The sequence below is a fragment of the Strigops habroptila genome, chromosome 3 (genome assembly GCF_004027225.2).
Source record: "Strigops habroptila isolate Jane chromosome 3, bStrHab1.2.pri, whole genome shotgun sequence".
NCBI classification, from domain to species: domain Eukaryota; kingdom Metazoa; phylum Chordata; class Aves; order Psittaciformes; family Psittacidae; genus Strigops; species Strigops habroptila.
The window spans coordinates 37,497,759-37,518,096 of record NC_044279.2 but is presented as its reverse complement, the minus strand read 5'-3'; the positions used below and the strand labels follow the sequence as shown (position 1 = coordinate 37,518,096).

Below are 20,338 nucleotides of genomic sequence, written 5' to 3'. Positions count from 1 at the left end.
AACATGTAGCAAGCAAAGCCAGTTGGTACCATCTCCTCCTGTGTTTATTTTAAACTCCATCTGCCAGTACTTAACCGATTTCAAAAGTAACCAGGAGAGCTTACCTTTGGGAACATCAATCTTTTCCTGTACACAGTAAATAAAACCCCCACAGGAATCCAGTTAATCTCTTACTGCCTTTTTAAATATACCATCTTTACTGAGGCAGTTGCACCTGCCTGTCACACTTGAGCATTAACCACTCAGCTGTGCAGGATGTGTGCAGCGCAGGAAGCTGTAAATGCACCTCAGAAACTGAAACAGCAGTGCTGGGCTGGAATGAGATACTGGCATTTGAATGTTTTCATCATATCTATTTGAATTCTCTACCTTTTCTCCCCCTCTTAACTGCTACAGACCATTTACCAGTCAGTGGAGTCAGTAATTCTCCACTAATCCCACCACTGACACTTGGTTCTGGGTCTGCCACAACAGGGAGAGAGAGCCCTTGAGTTTAAAATCCTCCACAGTAAATAAATAAACCCGTGAGAAGCCGGCGGCCCAGCAGCTGAATGAGGGCAGAAAGAGCCAGGACACTGGCTCACTGAATTAAAAATCGGTGTGAAACCAAGTACCACAACTTCAACAATCAAGTCATTGACACGAGAAAAGCACCAAGGAGAATATAACCACATCTTTATTTAAAGCTTTCAAATGGAACATAGTATTTAGTTTCCTTGGAAAAGGAAAAAGTGAGAACCAAAAGGCAAAATGCAATTACACATGAAAATTCTTCTCATAAATGGATCTATACTCTGTGCAATCTGAGTGGAGTTACTGACCATGGTAGTAAGGTGCACTGGGTAGCTGGAAGGTACACGCTGTTGCAAGCTCTCGTAAGTATGTTCATCTAGGAGTGGCAGAATTGTGCAGTTAAACTCACTACAGACCAGCCCATTTACCAGTCATTCCAGCAGCGTGTAGTCAGACACCAAAGCAAGACTCTGCTTTTGGAAAAGCTATGTGGTGTTTTAGGGGTTATGTTGTTGATGGCAAACCCAAGAACTTTCCTTTAAACTCAGGCTGTGAAGTTAAAGCAGCATCTACTCTGGGAGACAATGTCTTTTTAAGGATCACCAACAAATCTTATGTGTAGAATATATATATACACACACTACAACGAGGCAATCACTTGGAGCTTGCAGGGCATCTCTGCTGAATTAATAAAAAAGCAGACGTTCGTTAGTTAAAAATTGTTGCTTTTCATGTTCACTAAGTGTGATCCATCGTTAAAGATAGATACCTTAAGCCCAGGTTTTGGGGTGGTTTGCTTTTTGCCTCACATTGCTTGTGCAACCTTTAAACAACAAGTAACTGGAGGAAGGACTTTGCCTTGGGTATAGATGAGCTGGAGCCGTTCAGTCATGCCCTGGAGGAGAGATGCAGCAGCACCAGGAGAGGTGATGCTCCAGGGAAGCGCTGGCCCACGGGAGCTGGATGTACAACGCAAGGGGTGAGCCCTGGGAGTACAAACACGCTACGTAATGTGCTTTACTAAGGACACCCAAAGCCTGCATCCACTTGCTGGCGCTGCAGACAAACACAAGAGCAGCCCACAGAGCTCAAGACAGGTATGACGCTGCCTTTCCCAACTCCCGTGCATGTGTCCAATGCTCTTTCCCACAGGGAAGTACCTCAACAGCAAATATCCCTTTTTAGGCTGAGTGTTGCACAACAAAATGTTAACACGCTGAGTAAATTTAAAATTACCAACTCTACTGCTAAGGTTATGCCCTAACACAGCAGCAGCTTTAGATTAAGGCGGGGAAGAAAAATTCTTCACCCCTACATTAATCCTATTTATTCATTTCAGTTTCATTATGCTTTGATAATTTTCTAATCTCTCTTTTGTGAGAAGACAATTTTCTGAAACAATTACTCTTGTTGATGCCTTCTGCAAGAAAGAGGAATTGTTTTTCCCTTGGGGGAAAAATTGATTTTCCCTTCGAGGGGAAAAAAAATCTGCCTCAAGTCTTGCACATGGCCTCATACCCCCAGACAGACACTTCGGAGACACTGACGTTTCAACAAATTTAAGCAAACTGAACCCGGCACTAAAAGCTATCGCACTGTGAGAATAAACCTATCGCTCTGCAGCAATGCCATTTCTGCAGCACTCTTACCCTTTCCAAATCTACCTGCCACGGGAAGCAGCCCCCTGCGCGGCACAGCATGGCACAGCAGAGCACGCACTTCTTCCAGCACACTCATCAGCAACACCAAAACCACGTGCAAGGGGGGTGCTGCTGCTGCTGCTCCCCAGAAAGCAGCATCTTTGCAGCCTCAATGTTCCATGTAACCGCCTGTCCGGCTACTTCTGCTTCAGCTGTGCAAGGTTTTCAAGGGCCAAAAGCAGCAGGCATCATAACTAATACATCTTAAGACTCAATATTAAGGGTTCTCAAGTACTTTAATGTTCAACACTGCTTCCAGCCTTTTGAGAAATGCCTGACACCAAAATGAAGCCATTTTACCATCTGCCTCAAGTCCTTCACCTCACACTTCACCTCCTTGGTCAGGAGTTAAATTTCAATACTAATAAATAGCTACATACTGAAAAAGTCATATTTAATCAAAAAGTGGGTTTATTAGACTTTATAAAAAAGAATAAATGTGAGTTCTTGTAGCATTTGTATGTAACTACTAAGTGCATGAAGGAACTGATCAAGACAGTTACTGAAAACTGCCCTGCCCCACTCTGTCAGCCTTTGGCCACCCCTTCAGCTTTCTTGGTAATAAGTTTGAAGGCAAAAGCAATCACCACTTGCTGCAAATTAACCTTGAAGCCTCTCTCCACCTCTGCTGGTACTAGTCAGCTTCTCGGCTGTACTCTGATACGCCAAAGCATTCCAGAGGAAAACAAATACCATCAAACTATTTCCACTAGGTTAATGCTACACCAGCCTCCATCTCTAGCCAATAGATGTTGCTCAGGTTCAACACAGAAGTTGTTTTAAGGGAAGGAAAAACGAAAAAAAAGCAACAAATCCTCCTATGCTCCTCTTAATCTGAATATAATCTGTGTATAAAATTTCTCCTTATTTTGTTGCTACGATATCTTAAATAACTTTCCTGTGACTGTGATTTACTAAGTATGCATATCTACCTATCTACACACGTACCAGTACACTGATTCAATAAATTAAAGCTCAAAACACTAATTGTGAGCACAATATTTACAAACTGCAATAAATTAAGGATTAAAATGTGTGTGACATTAAATAAGGATCTCAAAGACCCCACCAAGTAGCAACAACTGCCAACTTCCATAGGAAAACCTTGCCAAATGCTGCGCTGCTACCCGAGGCCAGGAGCGCGTGTGCAGGCCAGAGCAGGGCGAGGAGCACGGTGCTACGTGATGCTCACCCAACATGTCCCAAGCACGGGGCCAGGGACTTCAGCCTTTCGGACCGATGACCTGGGGCCACAGCACTTGCGTGGTGGCAGCACCACAAACCCCAGGCGCTGGAATAGAGACCTATATGTGTCTCTCCGGATCTGCAAGGCGAGCTTCTGGGGGAGAACACGTAACCAAACAAACCCTCAAGTTTTACTCAAAGTTATTAAGAATAGTATGAAGCCAGAAAATGTCATTCAAAACAAAGACTCACTCTGACATAGTGCTTTGGCCATAGATGCAGAAATCAAAACTGCCCATTGCCTCAGCATTATATGAAGTGGAGGGTATTTCCAAGGCTATTTTAGCACAATTTTAAACTGTAAAAAGGGAAAAATTCACCATGCTGTATGTTCTCAGTTTATCCTTTGCCAAACCAGAAATCATTATCAAGAGATAAAATTGTTCCTGAAGAAAACTACCAAAGCTGAGTGACCATGAACAGCAAGGACCATCACTCTGACCACACGTGCCTTTTTGAGAGCTGAGATGTTTTTTTAAATAGGGAGCTCACTTGAGGGCATTCACTGGAGGAGAATGCCAGGAGTGGGATGGTACAATTCACAGAATCACACAGAATGGTTTGGGTTGGAAGGGACCTTAAAGCTCACCCAATTCCAACCTCCCTGCCATGGGCAGGGACACCTTCCACCAGATCAGGTTGCTCAAAGCCCCGTCCAACGTGGCCTTGAACACTGTCAGGGATGGGGCAGCCACAGCTTCTCTGGGCAACCTGTGCCAGTGGATGACCTTCTTCCCAATATCTAATCTAAACCTACCCTTTTCCAGTTTAAAGCCGTGCTCCTTTGTCCTATCCCTATATGCCCTTGCAAAAAGCCCTTCTCCAGAATCAAGAGGACAGAAGCAGATGAATGGCTAAAGATGAATCAAGCTAGATCAGAAAAACTCTCAATCATCAATCCTTTCCTAACCAGTACTAAATCACTGCTTTCCTCCTTTCTTCCTTTTTCTCTTCATCCTTCATTAAGAAATTCATCCCAGCAGAACTAGGGAAAAGCAGCTATTCCCCTAAAGCAGCACAGTGACTAAGCAAAGGTACCACCCCAACAAAGCGCAGGACACAGAAGACAATGCAACAGTTGAAGCTTTTTACATGCAGTGCCCATGATATCAATGCTTTTCCTGCATATACATGTCCACAGTCCTCTCGCAGCTGCACATTTCAGACTGACATAACAACCACCGTTTGGTTCTGACCTGTGGGTACAACAGAAGAGCCTCTTGCAAGCTTCACTGCACTCAACTTTATCAAATCAAAAATCAAGAAAAATAGGAAGCAGCGTGAATTAAGGCAGGCAGCCACCTATTAGAAGCATCCCTACTTGAAAAATTTAAGTATCTGCCCAAAGGACTGCACTGTCATCCTGGGCTGAAGGATTATCAAACCCCATGCACCCCAGGAAAGGTTTCTGCTGACCAAAGAACTTCACAACCGATCTGGCGATTCAGCCTCTGCCTATGAAGGAATTTCTTTCCAGGCCAGTAAGAGCCCCGGGTTTACTGAGCGAGTGTCTCTTTACGGCTTTATTGCCTTTTCCTGGCACTCCCTCGTCTTGTGGGCATTTGCAGCCCTGGTTTGTAGACACTTCCCACTAGAGAGACTATTTCAGCTTTGACACGAAGCTAACTCTAGCAGTAGAAGGAAGCCTTTGCGCTGGCACAGATACCCACGGATCCGAACTGGTGAAGGAAGCCATTTAACCTCACCCTGCAGGTCGGTACCACATCACAGGTCCTGCAGTTAAGGCTACATCCCCATTCCTGGCATCCCCTATCTACTTATTTCCCCTTCTCTACTGGGCAGACGATCAGCAACTGCCTGTAAAATTAACAGGTGATAAACCCATACAACTTCTCTTGTAATCTAGTTTTCCCAAAGAAAAAGTACAACTCACTGGTACAGAAAGTCTCCATCTGAAGAATGGCTCAAATGAGTAACTATTATACAAATATACTCATGCTATCTCTTCCGAAGGTACAGAACTGAGCTGATCAGCAGACTCCTTAATAAAGGAACTGAGATGTCTCACAACATTTTTGACTACGTACAGTGAGATTAGAGCTAAAAGCAGTTCAGGACGGCTCCAATGAGAGTAATTTTGAGTTGGTCAAACACCTTGCAACACACTTACAGAATCCTCAGAGATAAAACCTGTGCAAACTTGCAACACAACTGAATTTAAACTGCCTGTGAACAAAAAGCTCACAGCTTGTTTCTGTAGGGGGACTTTTTTCCCCCCTTACTATTTTTATGCACAAATGCAGTGATCACACTGCAATGCTACACTGCTGAAGTCAGAAACAAGGGCAGAAGAAGAATACGAGTGTCCCCTAATATTGCCTGACTTGACGTGACATAGCACCTCCTTCATTTATCTTGCCTGTTCCAAGTCTTTCCTCATGCTGCTAAAATAAGCACTGGGGTAGCAGAGATCTCCAAACCCCCAGAGCATTTCAGAAGACAGTTTCTCAGGACATCTAAGAGGTAAGACTGAACTTGAATCAATGACTCCTCAGAATATACACAGCTCTGACATTCACAGCGAACACGACCCATGTCTATTTCCAAAACCTTAAATCTTTTTCTATCCCATCTTCCTACTAAGATCTCCCTTGTAATTTGATTACTTTGAGGAATATAAGTTTGGGGAATGAGGGAGACAAAATTCTATTTATTTTATTGACCTATTCGGAGGGTTCTGATTGAGCGTGGTGTCTTCACCAGGCACAGATAATCTGGAGACTTCTATCTTAAGAGGAGGAACTCACACAAACAAACACTTCAACACGCCTCTCCTCTTATACTCACTGAATTGGGGGTTTAATGTATTTAACCCAGTAGAACAATTGTCCCTAACTAGTATGGAACATAAGCCACTTGGAAAGGCAGGTAGTTCACAGCAACTGGTTATTTCTACTGAGGCATTTAAAATCTTAAACTTCGGAGTATTAGGCTAACCTCTTACCAACTTCAGTGCATTTATTTCGGCAATCACTTTTCATAGCAAATGTAAAGACAACCTTTAATATTCATTTTCCAATACGCATACAAAAATAGTTTCTTACTCTCTTAACCAGTTTATGAAGTTCTTTTGCCACTTTCCAGTCAACATCCCTCTAACTGAAATAAGTCAGCACAATCATCTGGATAGGCTGCCTGCACACCGGACAGGGCTTGTTCCTCTTCTTCAGTTTCCTGGCACATGTAAAACACGACATGAGGTGTCCCGTTTTGCCATGCACTATGCAGCCATTTTTGGGTCTGCTCTGACATATGACGCAGGGCTCTATGCTGGTAACAGGCAGGCTGGATTCCATGCTCTCCTCTTTGTCTTGCCTTTCTCTCTTCTCAGGTTCCTTATAGTCCTCCTGGCTGCTACAAAACATGCTGCTCGATGTTGATGGTTGGGAGTACTCTTCACTTTCCTGGGACTCAGAAATTTGCACTGCTTTGTCCTCACTCTCCTCCACAGCTGGCTCTTTATCTTCAGTCATTTTCACTTTCTTGCAGTCAGGGACATCAAAACCTTCTTCAGACTCTAGGGGGGAGGAACTTTCTAATTTGCTCTTTTCCAATTTATCACTCTTTTCTTCTGGAAGCCAGTCCTCACGAAGAGCCCAGCATCTGTGGCAATGGCGTGGAAGCGGAGGATTCATTTCGCTACATTCGGGACACTTCCAGTAATCCTTTAGTGAATTAAAGGTTGGAACAGCTTAAGCTACTTGGAATGCTTGCAACTGAAGTATGCAGAGGTTATAAACAATTTATTACTGCCAAAATAATAGCTCAAGATATCTAGTGACTTGTTTATACTTAAAAAATTCCACTTAGTGTTTGGCCTCATTTTACCTTTCTAGACTAAAACAGTCTTGATTTTAAAAAGACTCTCAGACTTCCTTTATGCACTAGATTGGTGAAATAAGGAGAGGTAGAACAATGATGACTTATTATTTCTTACGCAAAACTTGAAGAAACCAGACCACAAAAGTCTTCGGAGAACCTCATGAAAAACTTATTTCTGACTAAAGGGTCACCATTTCCATTATTTTCAGCAATGGGCTTCCGAAATGGAAACTACAAGACTCAAGAGACATTTACCCAGAGGGATGCTAAACTGGTGATGTGCAAAACGGCCAGGCGAGGGCACTCTGAGACAGCAGTAGGAGAGAATACAGCCAGCTAAAAGGATTAAAAACCATTACTCTCTCGGAGGTTACTCCATACCCTACGCTGAAAATAAGCCACGGTCTCATTAAAGGTACACTTCATTTTTTAAGGAGAAAATAATGCACGCCAGAGGGGGAATAAAACCAAAACCAAATCAAACTAAAAAGTATTAGAAGAGTCAAAAGACTCTTTCGTTTCAGTCCTGAATAACATCAGTGACACCAAAAGTTTAAAAGACCAATCCTAATTCCTAAAAATAACACAGAGCTGTATTTTTCCATTCCGAGGCAGTGCTGGTTTTAGATGGTGGCTTGCTCCATGTTGTACACACACAGGAAAGCTCCTGAGTCCCACAGACCAGCAAGGGGCTGGAATGCTCCAGAAATTTTGGACAACAGCTTTATTCACGCTTTGACTGGTGAAAAGCAAATATAGAGATACGCTGCATTTCAAGCCTAGTGTGTGCTTTTTTCACACACATCTACATACTCTGCCTCAAACCCGGGAATTGCTTCTCACAGTTCAAGAAAGGTCTCACAGGATTTAGAAAAAGCCTCAAAATCTTTTTAATTTTCCACTACTAGTCTGAAACCAGATTTCCCTTCACATCTGTATGTTACAGAGTCCTTCGCTCAGGTTGGACAATAAAACTAGATCTTATGATTTATAGGAAGAGGTTTTTCAATACACGTCTAAGTTTGGTTTTGGTTTCTTTTTCCCCATTTTGTGCAAAAAGTCAGATTTAGGCTCCATCTAATTTCCTTCTATTAAGACAGTGAAACCATAAATTGGTGTGATTCTTTTTTTAATGGATTAGGAAGCTTACTAATATTTTTTTATATCTATCTATCTATCTCAAGCATCCTTAAAACTCCCATATTCAGTCATTAAAATACTCTCTTGGAATCTTCAAGCATAGATAAAAAAGTCAATTTAATTCTTAAAAAAAAATGACTGGTAGCAATAGAATTAATCTATACTCCCTAATTTACTCTGTCAGTTCAGCAACTATGATGCTTTGCCAGTCAAAGCTTTACTCACAGCTAGAGAAATCTCTGGATCTTCATCAAATGAATCAGCATCACTATCTTCATCCTGGTAAATAGTCAGCTGATACACCTGGTTTAAATAACAACAAAAAAAGTATTGATGTAACTGGTTTGTGGCATTCAATTTAAAATCTGATAGATTTTTAGTATGACAGATTGTCTGATAGACTTTTAATCAACTGTAATAAGTAGCACACATATGTTAATTTATATTAGCAGGTAACTCCACACAATCTGACGACTGGTGTGGGGGAAGACAATTCTCTTCACACTTGTAACACAGTCTGAAGGAAAACACAGACTAGACAGACAGTACCGCTTTCTAGTCCGGGGGTGATCCTTTCCCTCTGCTCAACACTGGTGAGGCCACACCTAGAGTGCTGTGGCCAGCTCTGGGCTCCCCAGCACATCAGAGACAGAGCTATTGGAGAGATTCCAGCCAAGGGCCACATATTAAGGTATCAGATGAGCTCTCACATAAGGCAAGGCCGAGAGAGCTGAGACTGCTCAGCCTGGAAAAGGCCCAATGCAGCTCCACAGCGCCATAACCCGGTGTACATCAGCACAGTCAGTCCCATTCAGGCTCTCAAGCATCACAGTCATGTACATCCCTGGCAAAATCTGCCTCTGGTACTTATCCAACCTTGCCATGAGCTGATTCACCTCTTTGAAGTAACAGAAAACTAACCCAGAACAAAAAAATAATTTCCCACTTCATTCTTGATACCCAGATCTCTTGATAATGATGGTAATCACAATTTTACTGTCTTCCTGCTCCCTAATGAATATTTCTAAAATTGTGTTTCAACATGTCTATGAAACATTTACATTTATGGAGGCAAATTAGTCAGAAATACCCCTTTGCAAAGACTTACTAGGAAATTTCTCATTTGGTATCAAAAGTGTTGTCAAAGCTCTACACATACTTCTGTAATTAAGAATGTAGAAACAGACTCAAGCACACACACTGCCATCAACTCCACCAGCCAGTGAGTGAAGTTCAACTGACAGACTTTACCGGCCTGTCAAGAGTCTACTTTAGAGCCCAGGGAAAGTCTGCACTGCCCCGGTTACTGCCTGGTGGGCGGAACCAACTGCACAGGCATGTAGTTTAGTTTAATAAGCAACTGGGTGCAACTTATGACATAGCACACACAGTCCTGAAACACACCTGAAGAGTTAGTTACTGCTTCTTGTTGGGATCTCAACAAGAAGTATTCCTGTAAGTTTCCTTCCCCCTCTCTCCAACCCCTCCTAGTCAAAAACAAAAACCCAAACAAAAGAAATTTGTACCTCATCATCTTCATCTGTGAGCTCCTGCCCTTCTTCATTATGGCTATAATCTTCTGAATAAATAGACTCAACTTCAAACTCTACACTGAACTGGTCTGAAACAGAACTGTGGTCAAACCAGTCAGAGTTTTCACTCAATGAACTGGCATCAAGATCCTGAAAAAAGAGAAAGTACACATTCAGCCTTACACTGCATATCCATAAGCAGTACTGTTAACATAGCTCCTACAATAAAACTGAACTACTCAGTTTAATTAGCTGTGGAAGAAAGGAGACCACTGCTGTTACAAAGAACATCTTTTATGAACCAAACAAATTGTACATAGGTAAAAATAAAGCTAGATCTGAGAGCCTTTTGTCAGCTCTGTAATAAGAAGCTGTAGTCATCCTAGAGCCAGCTTAAAGGCTGCAGCTACTGTTTCGCAAAGGATCTCCTAAAAAGTGAAAGAACAGATGCAAGACGATGCTGTCTTTTGGCTGTGTGTCATTAAATTCTCTATTCTCATCAACTTCGTCAACTTTGAGGTAACAGCCAAACAACTGTAAAAGAGCAAGAGTGAAGACACAGTATTAGTTCCGTCAATTCAGCACACAGTGTATGACCAGGCATCCTGTTAGTTTAGCTCTTCGTAACTTCATCTAACCACAGATAATTTACCTCAGTGTTTGCTGAAAACAACAAGAAAAGCCAATAAAGGCTTGGAAAATGAACACAGCTCACCACCAAGGTAGTTACCAATGCTGTACTGGAACCACCAACTATTCTGAATCACAGAAAGTCTGTGACTGCTTTTATTCTCTCAGCATTGTAAGCAACAGTTATTTTACAACATAAACTATATCTGGCATGTTTTCAATACTGTGCCAAGCAGCAAGAACCTGATTTTTTAAATCAAAAAGAATACTCAAAGTTAACATTCAACTTTGTCAGCAGATCTATAGAAGACCTCACTCCAGCCACACACCAACTTTTCTTTCAGCCCCTTTTCTCTCCCGAGACACCACTGAAGGCACTGCTGCTTTTAATTAAAACCACGATGTTTGAAGATGCATTATCTGCACTTCTGGTATCTGCACAATTTGTACCACAAAGAAAATATTTTGACTTACAGGGATGGAAAGGGAATCTGTGGAATTGCTGCTATTGCTTCTTTCACGGCACAGACCACTGACTACACACCACGAGAGGCTTTCATCAAACGTCAACGAAATGCTGTCCGACTTGTGTCGTTTTCTTCTGTCGTTGTGCAGATCATCTGAAGAATCTTCTTCTGAGCATATTCAAGAATTTTTGTTAGTCAAAAAGCATCTATGCAATGTGCAGGTTTGAATATTTAAAATACTTAGGTATGAATTTAAGAAAAATAAAGTCATTCGGTATTATTTTATGGGGGGCAGAAAGTAAAGGCACCAAAAACTTATTTAGAAAAGACACAGTAACACTAAGAGATGTTAAAAATGTGACATTTCTGAAACCAGTATTTCAGGGGCTGGCTTTCCCCACTTGTCCCATCAGCACAGCTTGTAAATGGCACTTTCCACATGCAGGAAATAACAATTTCAAATTTGGAAGCATTTTTATTCTATTTTATGCATGACTCATTAAACCCATCCTAGTTTTAGGAAATACAGTTAGGATCTTAATTGTCCCAGCTCCCTTTACAGTCAGTAGACAGAAAGGCACTTTCAGAGGGCTTCTGAGTCCATCCCAGAATTTGAAGGGAGACGGAGTGACTAGCTCCCAGGTCACATGCATATAGAGGGGCCTCAGGATGTGCAAGGTAAGCTCAGGTTTAAGCTTCAGACACCTTAACAAATGTATCAGTTAACAGTTGCGCTGTAATTTTATTTACTCAGCAGGATTTTTGTAACAAACCATTATGATTTTCACCACGCACTAGCAAGGAGATCTTCAAGGCACACTATGGTAAACAGAACTCTGAGAGTATTGCTTTAAGCTGTGCTTATTAAAGATGCTTGGTTTGAAGGCCAAAAGACAATGCTTTTTAAATACATCATGTTTTGAAACAACCGCCTACAGCATCAGGAGTAGGGGGACAGCACTTTAGGGAAGGGTAAGTCAAACTTCAGCTCCACTGACTCGTAAGAGTGTTTCTAAGAAACAATTTTACTAAAAAAGGGATTGCAAAGTCAGTATGTAAGTGCAGCGGAGTGAAAACCCCCCCAAAGAGGCCTCACAACTTGGCTCAACAGACTTGGGTAAGAGCCTGCTGCCCCCCTCCTGGGGCCTTCTGCACCCACCCCTTACTGGCCAGCTTGGACCTTGCTTTGCAAAACACACCCTGACAATCCATGAGTCTTCAAGTGTTGAATCTTTCATTGTAAAAGAAAAGAGAACGAAACACTTGTACATACTTTGAGATTTCTCTTACTTTCCCTTGGTGCTTCTTGGCTCAGCCCCTCTCTTTTCTTTTTCCGCCCTGAGAGCCCCACAAAATTTGGTGCCCCCAGGCCCAAGGGTTGCTCCTGTCCATCGTTGTCCTCATTTAGTTGTCATGGCTCCATGCTGTACTGATACTGTATCACCACAAGGTTTCTATACACTATATAAGCGGCTCCAAAGGAGCCGCTACCATCCCAATTTAACAAGAATAGTGGTTTAAAAGGAAGATTTCCTATAAATTAGAAAAAAAGTGTATATAAAAACACTATATTAAAAGAACTTTTAAGGTTGCAACAAACTAATAAATGGATGCAAAGACAAGAGTTAATAATCAAACCTACAATAAGTAAGCACAACACAGGACCGTACTCATGTGCTCTGGGTGATGCTTAAATATTACAGGTTGTGATCCTTAACTGAAGTTTTCCATCCCTTCATCAGCTTTTGTTACAACATTAAAATATTCTTTTAATGTAGTGCAAACCGTCCAGCAATGCAGCACAGTGTCTGGACTGACTAATGTAACAGTGGCCTACAATGAACACAAAAAATACTACATGACAGCTGAGGAACTGAAAAATGTTCCTAAGGAATTGTAGAACAGGAGATTCTATGCAGCAACAGAAGGTTATCACTGCCTTGGTAATTACAACCACCAAGTCATGAAGAAGCAGAAGTGATGGAACAAAGTAATGTAAGAAATTCCACAGAATAGTGCTTAGGTAGAACTGTAGAGAGCAATTCTACTGAGAAACTTGAAGTTATTCAAGTTTACACTGACCAGCTTTTGTGCTCGCTAATTCTGGGAAGAAACAGTCCACATTTTTAAATTGTATTTGCCAGTGATTCTTGAATAACGACAGTAAACAGAAAGCGGAGACAAATACGATGGTTAAGTCACTAGATGGTTTAGAAAGTGCTTCATGAATGGTCAGGTACCTAAACATGTCCAAAATCATCCCATGTTACTACCAGACCTTTGATGTCTGCCACCAACGGAAATCTAATGGAAACTGGTTTTAGAGAGCAATGAAACATAAAATTTTGTGTCTGTCTAGAGAGGGAACTGAACGAATTCAGTGACATCAGTCTATTATAAACAAGTGTTCCCATCGTGAAGAGAACACAACTGATTAAGTCCTGCTGATGTGGACAAGTTCAACAGATCTGTGGAACAAGTTATTCCATCATCTTACTAACAGTGCTAGAGATCCAAACTGTAACGTCACACTGGAGCAATGCAAGGAATCCTGTATTTTCTTCTAGATGGAACATTTTTTGTTTAGATAAGCAGAAAAATATGAATAATATTTGTATCTTTCAAAGCCAGTAAGGCAACAGAATGTACTTCTTTGCCTACGTGGCCATGCTACTGAAAGCTCTGCACCATGGATCTGCACGTACCAGATTGACTGTGTGTCCTCCTCCGAGAAGATGTAGTTGGTCGGGAAGTCACATTTGATGAAGCCTGCTTCTCTTCTAACTCTTGCACAGATTCCTGGTTAACAGAAATACTGAGTAAGCCTGAGCATGAACAGGAGGTAAAAGGCTGGAATCAACTAACTGCATCTAAACCATTGACACCATCACACAAAACTAAGATCTTGCACTCAGAATATTTATTAATAAAAAATCACCTTAAGAACATTTTCTTCAAGCTGAAGCCTGGCATCATCCTCAGGTGTGTCAGCAAGTGCAGAGTCTGAAATCAAACCAAACCAAAAACTGTATTACAACATAGCAGAAAAAGTCAATTTCAGGCTGGGAACACTAAATTAAAAAGACACTAAATAAAGAAAAATTAACTCTTGTTAATTATATATGCCTACTACCAGACAGACCCTGAATGATCTTTCAGGAGAAGAATCTTGAGAAGTAATTTCAGTTTGCAAGCATAACAATAAAGGAAGCATGTTTCCCATCTTCAGCAGCTGAACTGCTTTTAGGCAGTATCGGAAACAAAGGATGTCTTACCATGGATTTAGAAGCAAATTTACAGAATGGCTTCCATTGTTTAACTTCGAGTTCACTCCCTGTGTTAGTCAAAAATTACAGCTATATTAAGCTTTTTCTGCACTGCAGGAAAGATGACTGTATGTAACAATTCTCCACTTATGGAGTGGCTATCCACAGTCATCCCAAAACTACTTTTTAAAGCATACAGACCTTTTAAAACAGGACTCTGTAGCTGAGGGTGACCAGTGCTAAATGTGCTCCACATGCAGTTTTGAAAATTATACCAGAACACTCTAACAGAAAGAATAAGAAGCATTTGCCCTGACTTCCTTGCTGGCACAAGTTCAAGATGATAAATTTTCATATTAAAACTTTTTATACTGTTGAGGGCTTTATCTGTAAGAAAAACAAGCAAACAACTAATTTTTCAATTGTGTCCTCTGTGCTCAGCTCTGCATGTGTTTGTTCTGGTTCCAGTCCAACAAAATTACCCAGATGCTATTCAGATTTTTGTTTTCTTCTCCAGAAAAAAGAGCATTTGCTTTGATTCACCATTTGAGACTGATCTGGGCAGTAGCGTGTAAAGCCAAATAGCTAATTATGGAGAAATTCTCCCAGACTAGCTTACCTTGTTGATTGACTGCTATCAGATTTCTGGAAATCATTGAATATAGTCTCCTTAGATGGGGATAAAGAAAGATGTTGCAAGTTAGCTACATGTAATTATAAAAGAGAGCTTACCATCTTTGAAGATGCAAAGAGTTTAAAAAGAAAAGGCCATACGCATTATGTTCTCCAGACTTTCAGAAAAGAATCCCGTTTTACCTGTGCTCTTTTACTGAAAAGCTTGTTACTCCAAATAAATCCCCCAGGAGATCATTTGCACAGTGTACAATATGTTGCTGTTTTTCATCATATAACTGTTTAGACATAATATATTGTCCAAGATAGAATATTACCTGTAAAATAAACAATATACACACAGATTAAATACCCAGGTTCTGTTAAGTTTAAGAGAAAACACATTAAACTCATCGAGATTTGCTTTTCTCACCGATTCCCTGAAACTCCCTCTGAGCTGCAATTTTCATCTGTCCTTTGTCCCCAAGTACTGTGCTATTCTGCTCACCACCAGATGCATTTGTTCAGAGCTTGACAAACTGGCTAAACAGCACCTGACAAGTCAGCAGACCAAAACCAATACCTTGTCTCTGTGTCTTCTAGACAAGCTGTGAACTACATAGTCCTACCCCACCCCCCAACCTGTTCACCCAAAACAAAAGAACAATCTATTTGTATTCACTGTAGTCTACCAAAAAGTTCTCACCTCCTTCATAGTAAAAGTATCCTTTTCTGCACCAGCTAACTTTAACAACTTCAACAACAGTGGCTTTGGTTTAACCTGTGTGGGGAAGAAAAAACAGTATGCATCAATTATTCACCAAATGAAACTCTATTTATACAGGCTGGCTTCCTCCTTTTGTATTAATCTGATATACAAACACATATTAGACACCAGCCACACCCAAGTTATTTTTGGAAAGTTAAACTTAAGAGAAAATAACACAAACCCAAGCATACTAAACTCCTCATACACCTCTTAGCTCAGCCCCCAATATTTCACTGGTACATACAGATTCCTCGATTTGAGCCTCAGGATTCAGTTGGTAGTTCCTACTACAGGGCTGGGCGCTGGGGAATTCAGCTCCACTCCTTTAGTCACTAAAGTCACTACACTGACTCCCAAAGAGGAGGGAGGAAGGTAAATGTCTGACTGTCTGTCTGATCCAGAGTGCAAGCCATGAAGTAAAACGCTGGCCCAGCTTTTTCCCAAGTCTCTTCCTGTGACAGTTTCTGGGGCTGCTTTACCTCTGAAGACTTTTCTCAGCTGGGATAAGCACACACGCTGTGCTTTCCATCATATTTCAATCACTCCTACCTCCACAATGGCCTCCCACACACCCCCTGTGCCAGCAGAGCTGGATCTGCAGCCAGTTTATGACAATTTCTGAGGTAGAGGAGGGAAAAGTTAAAAATAACAAAGAAAAAAAAAATCACTTTCCCCCCTTTTTTTTTCTCCTCCTGCTCAGAGCAGTGCCCTGATCCCAGTCTCTGCACTGTTCCACAAACACCTGTGCTGGTACCAGTTCAGGTCATGAGAACAAGCTCCACAGGCTGCCGCAACTGCAAAGAAAATGCCTGTGGAGCCACTGACGGTTCCCAGTGCAGTATATTTAACACTAGCATAATAATTCTCAGAATAAGCTAATATTTAGCTATCCTAATTTGTTCCCTAAAATAAAATACATTATGGAAAGTAAACATTTTACAGAAAAATGTGACTAAAATACCATGAGACAAGGAATAAATGCCTTGGGGGGGGGGGGGGAGGAGGGGCGAGGACAACTTCCCTACATTCCATTTTAAGTATCTGCTAAAACCAAGGTTAAGTTTTAGTGCATTAACAAGAGATGAGTTGCAAGAATCACACATACCTAAAACAATAAAGCAGCTTGTGCATGTTATCTGTCTATTCACTCCTTCCTAAGTGAACTATTTAGAGCATTCAACATACATTACAGTTCCATAAAGGAAGCAAACAGTAACTTATGAAACTGCTAATGACAGCTGAGCACAGGAAGGCAAAGCAATTTCAGATCTTCGAATCCACAACTAGACCCATGGGTTCAGATCCTTTTACTCCCCAACCCTCTCTCCCTAACTTCTGCAAGTATGAAGCTCTTCTGTCACGCAGATTGGACAGCAGCTAGCATCACATTACGATGATTTAAAACCAGTAAGAAACAAATGGAAACCCAAAAACAACCAACCAAAAAACCCCAACTTTGATCAGCCTGCTGCTGTTACTTCACTTTTTTGAAGTTCTATCAGTTTACATTTTAAGCTTTACCCTTCTCGTAAGCTCCAGTCCAATGTCAGTGTACACATGCCGTTTTTAATTCATATCTCAGGTCTAACACACAGGCTTCTGTCCTGGGAAAACTTAACACAGAAAGCCAGGGCAGCAGAACTGTCACTGTATCACGGAAAGCCTGGACATGCAGAGCCATAAGCACAAGCAAAGACTCTTATCACAAACCGCATATGAATTCCAACAGAAAACGAAAATGCCGAACTCGAAACCCTTCAGTTGTAATGAAAAGGTTATTTTAAAAACATTTTGCATGACAGAGATCTTTCATAACTCTTCAGTTATGAACTATTAACAATTTCCACCACGAAATACTTACCATGATCAAATCGGACCATAAGATCTTTTTCATTAAAAAAAAGCAACCTGACCATCAAAGGTCTCCAGGAAACGGGGTCTAGACCTGAACCATCACCCCCAACTCTCAACCACGAATGAGACAGATTTGCTTCACAATTACAGGATCAAAGAGGGACCATCTTCACCGGATTTCCCGGCTTTTCTCTAACCATCGCTCGCCGAGCACCGCATCCCTTCTGAATTAGCAGATAAAAACTGCAAAAAGCGGGAAAAACTCGCGTCCAAGAGAGCTACTGACCAGCGCCTCTTGCTCCGAAGCGGTGACAGGAGAGCCATCCGTAACGGAGGACATCTTGGTATTGCACATTTGCCTGCAATAAGAAGAGAACAACGTTATAAGCGGGGCACACAGCCACACAACCCGGGTCCCCCCCGCACACTCAGCACGGCGCTCCGACACCCCGGCGGGGTCCACTCACCTCGCTGGCCTCGTCCAACCCACACGCCGGACGCCGGTGCCGGGTATCTGGACCTAGTCGGGTCAGGCCGGGCCGGGCTTTATATAGCGCTGCCAAGAGGCAAGTCGGGGCTTAGCTCCTCGGCCGGCCGCGGCCCGACATGCCTGAGCATGACCAGGAGCGGTGGCGCTGCCGAGTCACCGCGGGGGGCAGGCGGGCGGGGGCCGCCGCTGACTCACCGCCGCCGCCACACACAGGCGGGGGGGGGAGGCAACGACGGCGACGTGGAGAAAGGCCCCGTCCCCGCGCTCCCCCCGCCTTTCCCCCGCGCCGGCCTCGCTCCCCCCGCCGCGCTCTCCTCAGCGCCGCGCCCCGCCGCGCTCCCCCCGCCCCTCCCCCAGCCCCGAGGCCGCCCCGCGCGAAAAGCGAGCCCCGAGCGCCCCCTCCGCCCCTGCCCCCGAGCGAGCCGCCATCCCCACGCACCACCAGCCGCGTCCGCTCCGCTGCCCGGCCCGCGGCGGGCGGGGACCGGGGACACTACCACACCGCGGCGCGGGCCGCCACCGACGCCGCCATTTTGGCCGCCGCGCCGCGCGGACCGTTGGTCTCCGCAGCGCCCCCTAATGGGCTCGGGGCAACGGCCGCGCCGCGCGCAGGCAGTGGGGCAACGGCCGCGCGCGGGCCTGAGGCGGCGGCGCTGAGCCGGGTGGGTGCGGGGCGCGCTGAGGCCGCTGCCCGGCACCAGGTGCAGGGACGGAGCCCGCGCCCGCGGTGTCGGGCGGAACAGAACGGCAGTGCCCGGGCCGAGGGGCAAACGGGGATAGGGCCTGGCAAGCAGCTGGGACAGCGAGAGCCGCGGCGGGGGGCTGCGGGAAGTAGAGGGCTGGGCTTGTGCTTTGCTGGTGGCTTTTTCTCTTCTCTTCTGCGTCCCTCCTCATCTTGTCCATCGCCCCTTTTATCCTTTGCCGAGTGTTTATACGGTCACTCCACGAAAACCGTTGGGTTATGGTAAACAAAACATGTTGTGGCTTGTGGAAGTGAAGAATTGAGGAGACAGAGCTGGAGAGCAGAGCTTGTTGCCAGCAACGAGTCTGAAAAGAGACAGATCCCCACTTCCACTGAAAACGTAGTTTTTATCCGGGTGCGGGCAGGTGTCAAACAACTTTGGGTTCCCCTCAGACACATGGGGCAGTTCTGAGGCGCAGCCCTGCCTGCGTAGTGGCAGCCTGCTGGACCCCGGCTTCTGAGCTGAAACATCAGGCCTCGTCTGGGGATAAATGGCTGTAAGACTCGTGATGGCAACCCTGGACTTCCGTAAATGCAGCTACAGCATATGTTAATAATTAAGAAAACTTCATTATTTCCGTTTATTTCAAGGCAGAAACTTCCTTAGAATCCATATAGATTCAGGGACACAATAATAGAAGTGTTGGTTGCCTGGCTAATAGGTAATGACACCTTTAGATACTAGTTTGATGTGTAGTGATCATTTGTGCCTTTTCAGTCGTTTTGGTTTTGGTTTTTTTTTTCCACTGATATTTAGAAGAGGAAACTAGGAAAAAACTTTACATTAAAAGAGAATTGGATGCTGTCATATTGTCCTGTAATCCTGTCATGTTCCGTTCTGAGTATATGCAGGCTATTCGGAAGTATGCTATTTTGATAGGTACTTATTTCTTGCTACACTTAACTAGAACTGCTTAGTTTCTAGTCTGACTCCCGTTTATAATTCTCAGGTTTCTTTTTTACCTATGGTGACATTTTAAAATGACATTTGAATAGTGAAAAGATTTGTTAGAGAACATGAGCACTGCAGATAGTGTTTACAGATATACTAGAACAGAGTGAGCATGATCCTAATTTTCCATGACAACTAACTTGTCCGAACAAGCAGTGGATAACTGCCTGGACTTGTCTGTTGGCCAAATACAGATTCTCAGCAACCATCGCACCTTGTAAAAATTCCAGCAGTGGTTTAAATCTATATATTTGTGTGATGATGGATTTTCAAGATAAGTTTGTTATCCCAAAGCTCAAGGTCTAGTGAGGGACAGCAGAGAAGCTGCCAGAATTTTGCAACGTGTGCTCTCCTCCTGTTAGCACTGGGGTTTCAAGGCAAACAGAAATCTGGTGTAAGTGGAATGTCCTGCCACAGGCAAAGTCAGGTTACCTGCTCATTTCTACCCAGCATCCCAGTTCCTCAGATCCTTAGCTAGCTAGCTTCATCATTAGGAGGAAATTCTGTCTACACAAAAAAGGAAGAGGATGTAACCGAATGGCTACGTTCAGTTGGTGTAACACTGAACAGCAGTATTATCGAT

General features: G+C 43.2%; 1 protein-coding gene across 7 annotated transcripts; it reads right to left on the bottom strand.

Moving 5' to 3' along the window:
- Positions 1 to 663: 663 nt before the first annotated feature.
- Positions 664 to 18,628, bottom strand: MDM2 (MDM2 proto-oncogene). Of its 7 annotated transcripts, none has more exons than XM_030479650.1 (12): positions 18,501 to 18,613; positions 18,039 to 18,127; positions 17,858 to 17,930; positions 15,655 to 15,729; positions 15,153 to 15,286; positions 14,956 to 15,005; positions 14,009 to 14,073; positions 13,776 to 13,869; positions 11,078 to 11,238; positions 9,968 to 10,123; positions 8,667 to 8,744; positions 664 to 7,144 (listed from the first exon to the last, which is right to left on the bottom strand). In XM_030479650.1, exons 3-12 carry the CDS (start codon positions 17,924 to 17,926, stop codon positions 6,575 to 6,577), a joined length of 1,452 nt encoding a protein of 483 aa, XP_030335510.1. In that variant the 5' UTR covers positions 17,927 to 17,930; positions 18,039 to 18,127; positions 18,501 to 18,613; the 3' UTR covers positions 664 to 6,574. The 7 variants fall into 7 exon arrangements, with proteins under 7 accessions (XP_030335510.1, XP_030335513.1, XP_030335514.1 ...); XM_030479653.1 differs by having other exon boundaries at positions 11,078 to 11,235; XM_030479654.1 differs by having other exon boundaries at positions 17,864 to 17,930.
- Positions 18,629 to 20,338: the final 1,710 nt, after the last annotated feature.

What these genes read in the sequence shown, in the direction of transcription:
- MDM2 (XM_030479651.1), bottom strand. Translation starts at nt 17,926, where the DNA reads ATGTGCAATACCAAGATGTCCTCCGTTACGGATGGCTCTCCTGTCACC. An exon ending in GAGGACACACAGTCAATCTG is followed by an intron (nt 11,239 to 13,775) that starts GTACGTGCAGAT and finishes GAATATGCTCAG; the next exon opens with AAGAAGATTCTTCAGATGAT. An exon ending in TCACAGATGAAGATGATGAG is followed by an intron (nt 8,745 to 9,967) that starts GTACAAATTTCT and finishes TATTTAAACCAG; the next exon opens with GTGTATCAGCTGACTATTTA.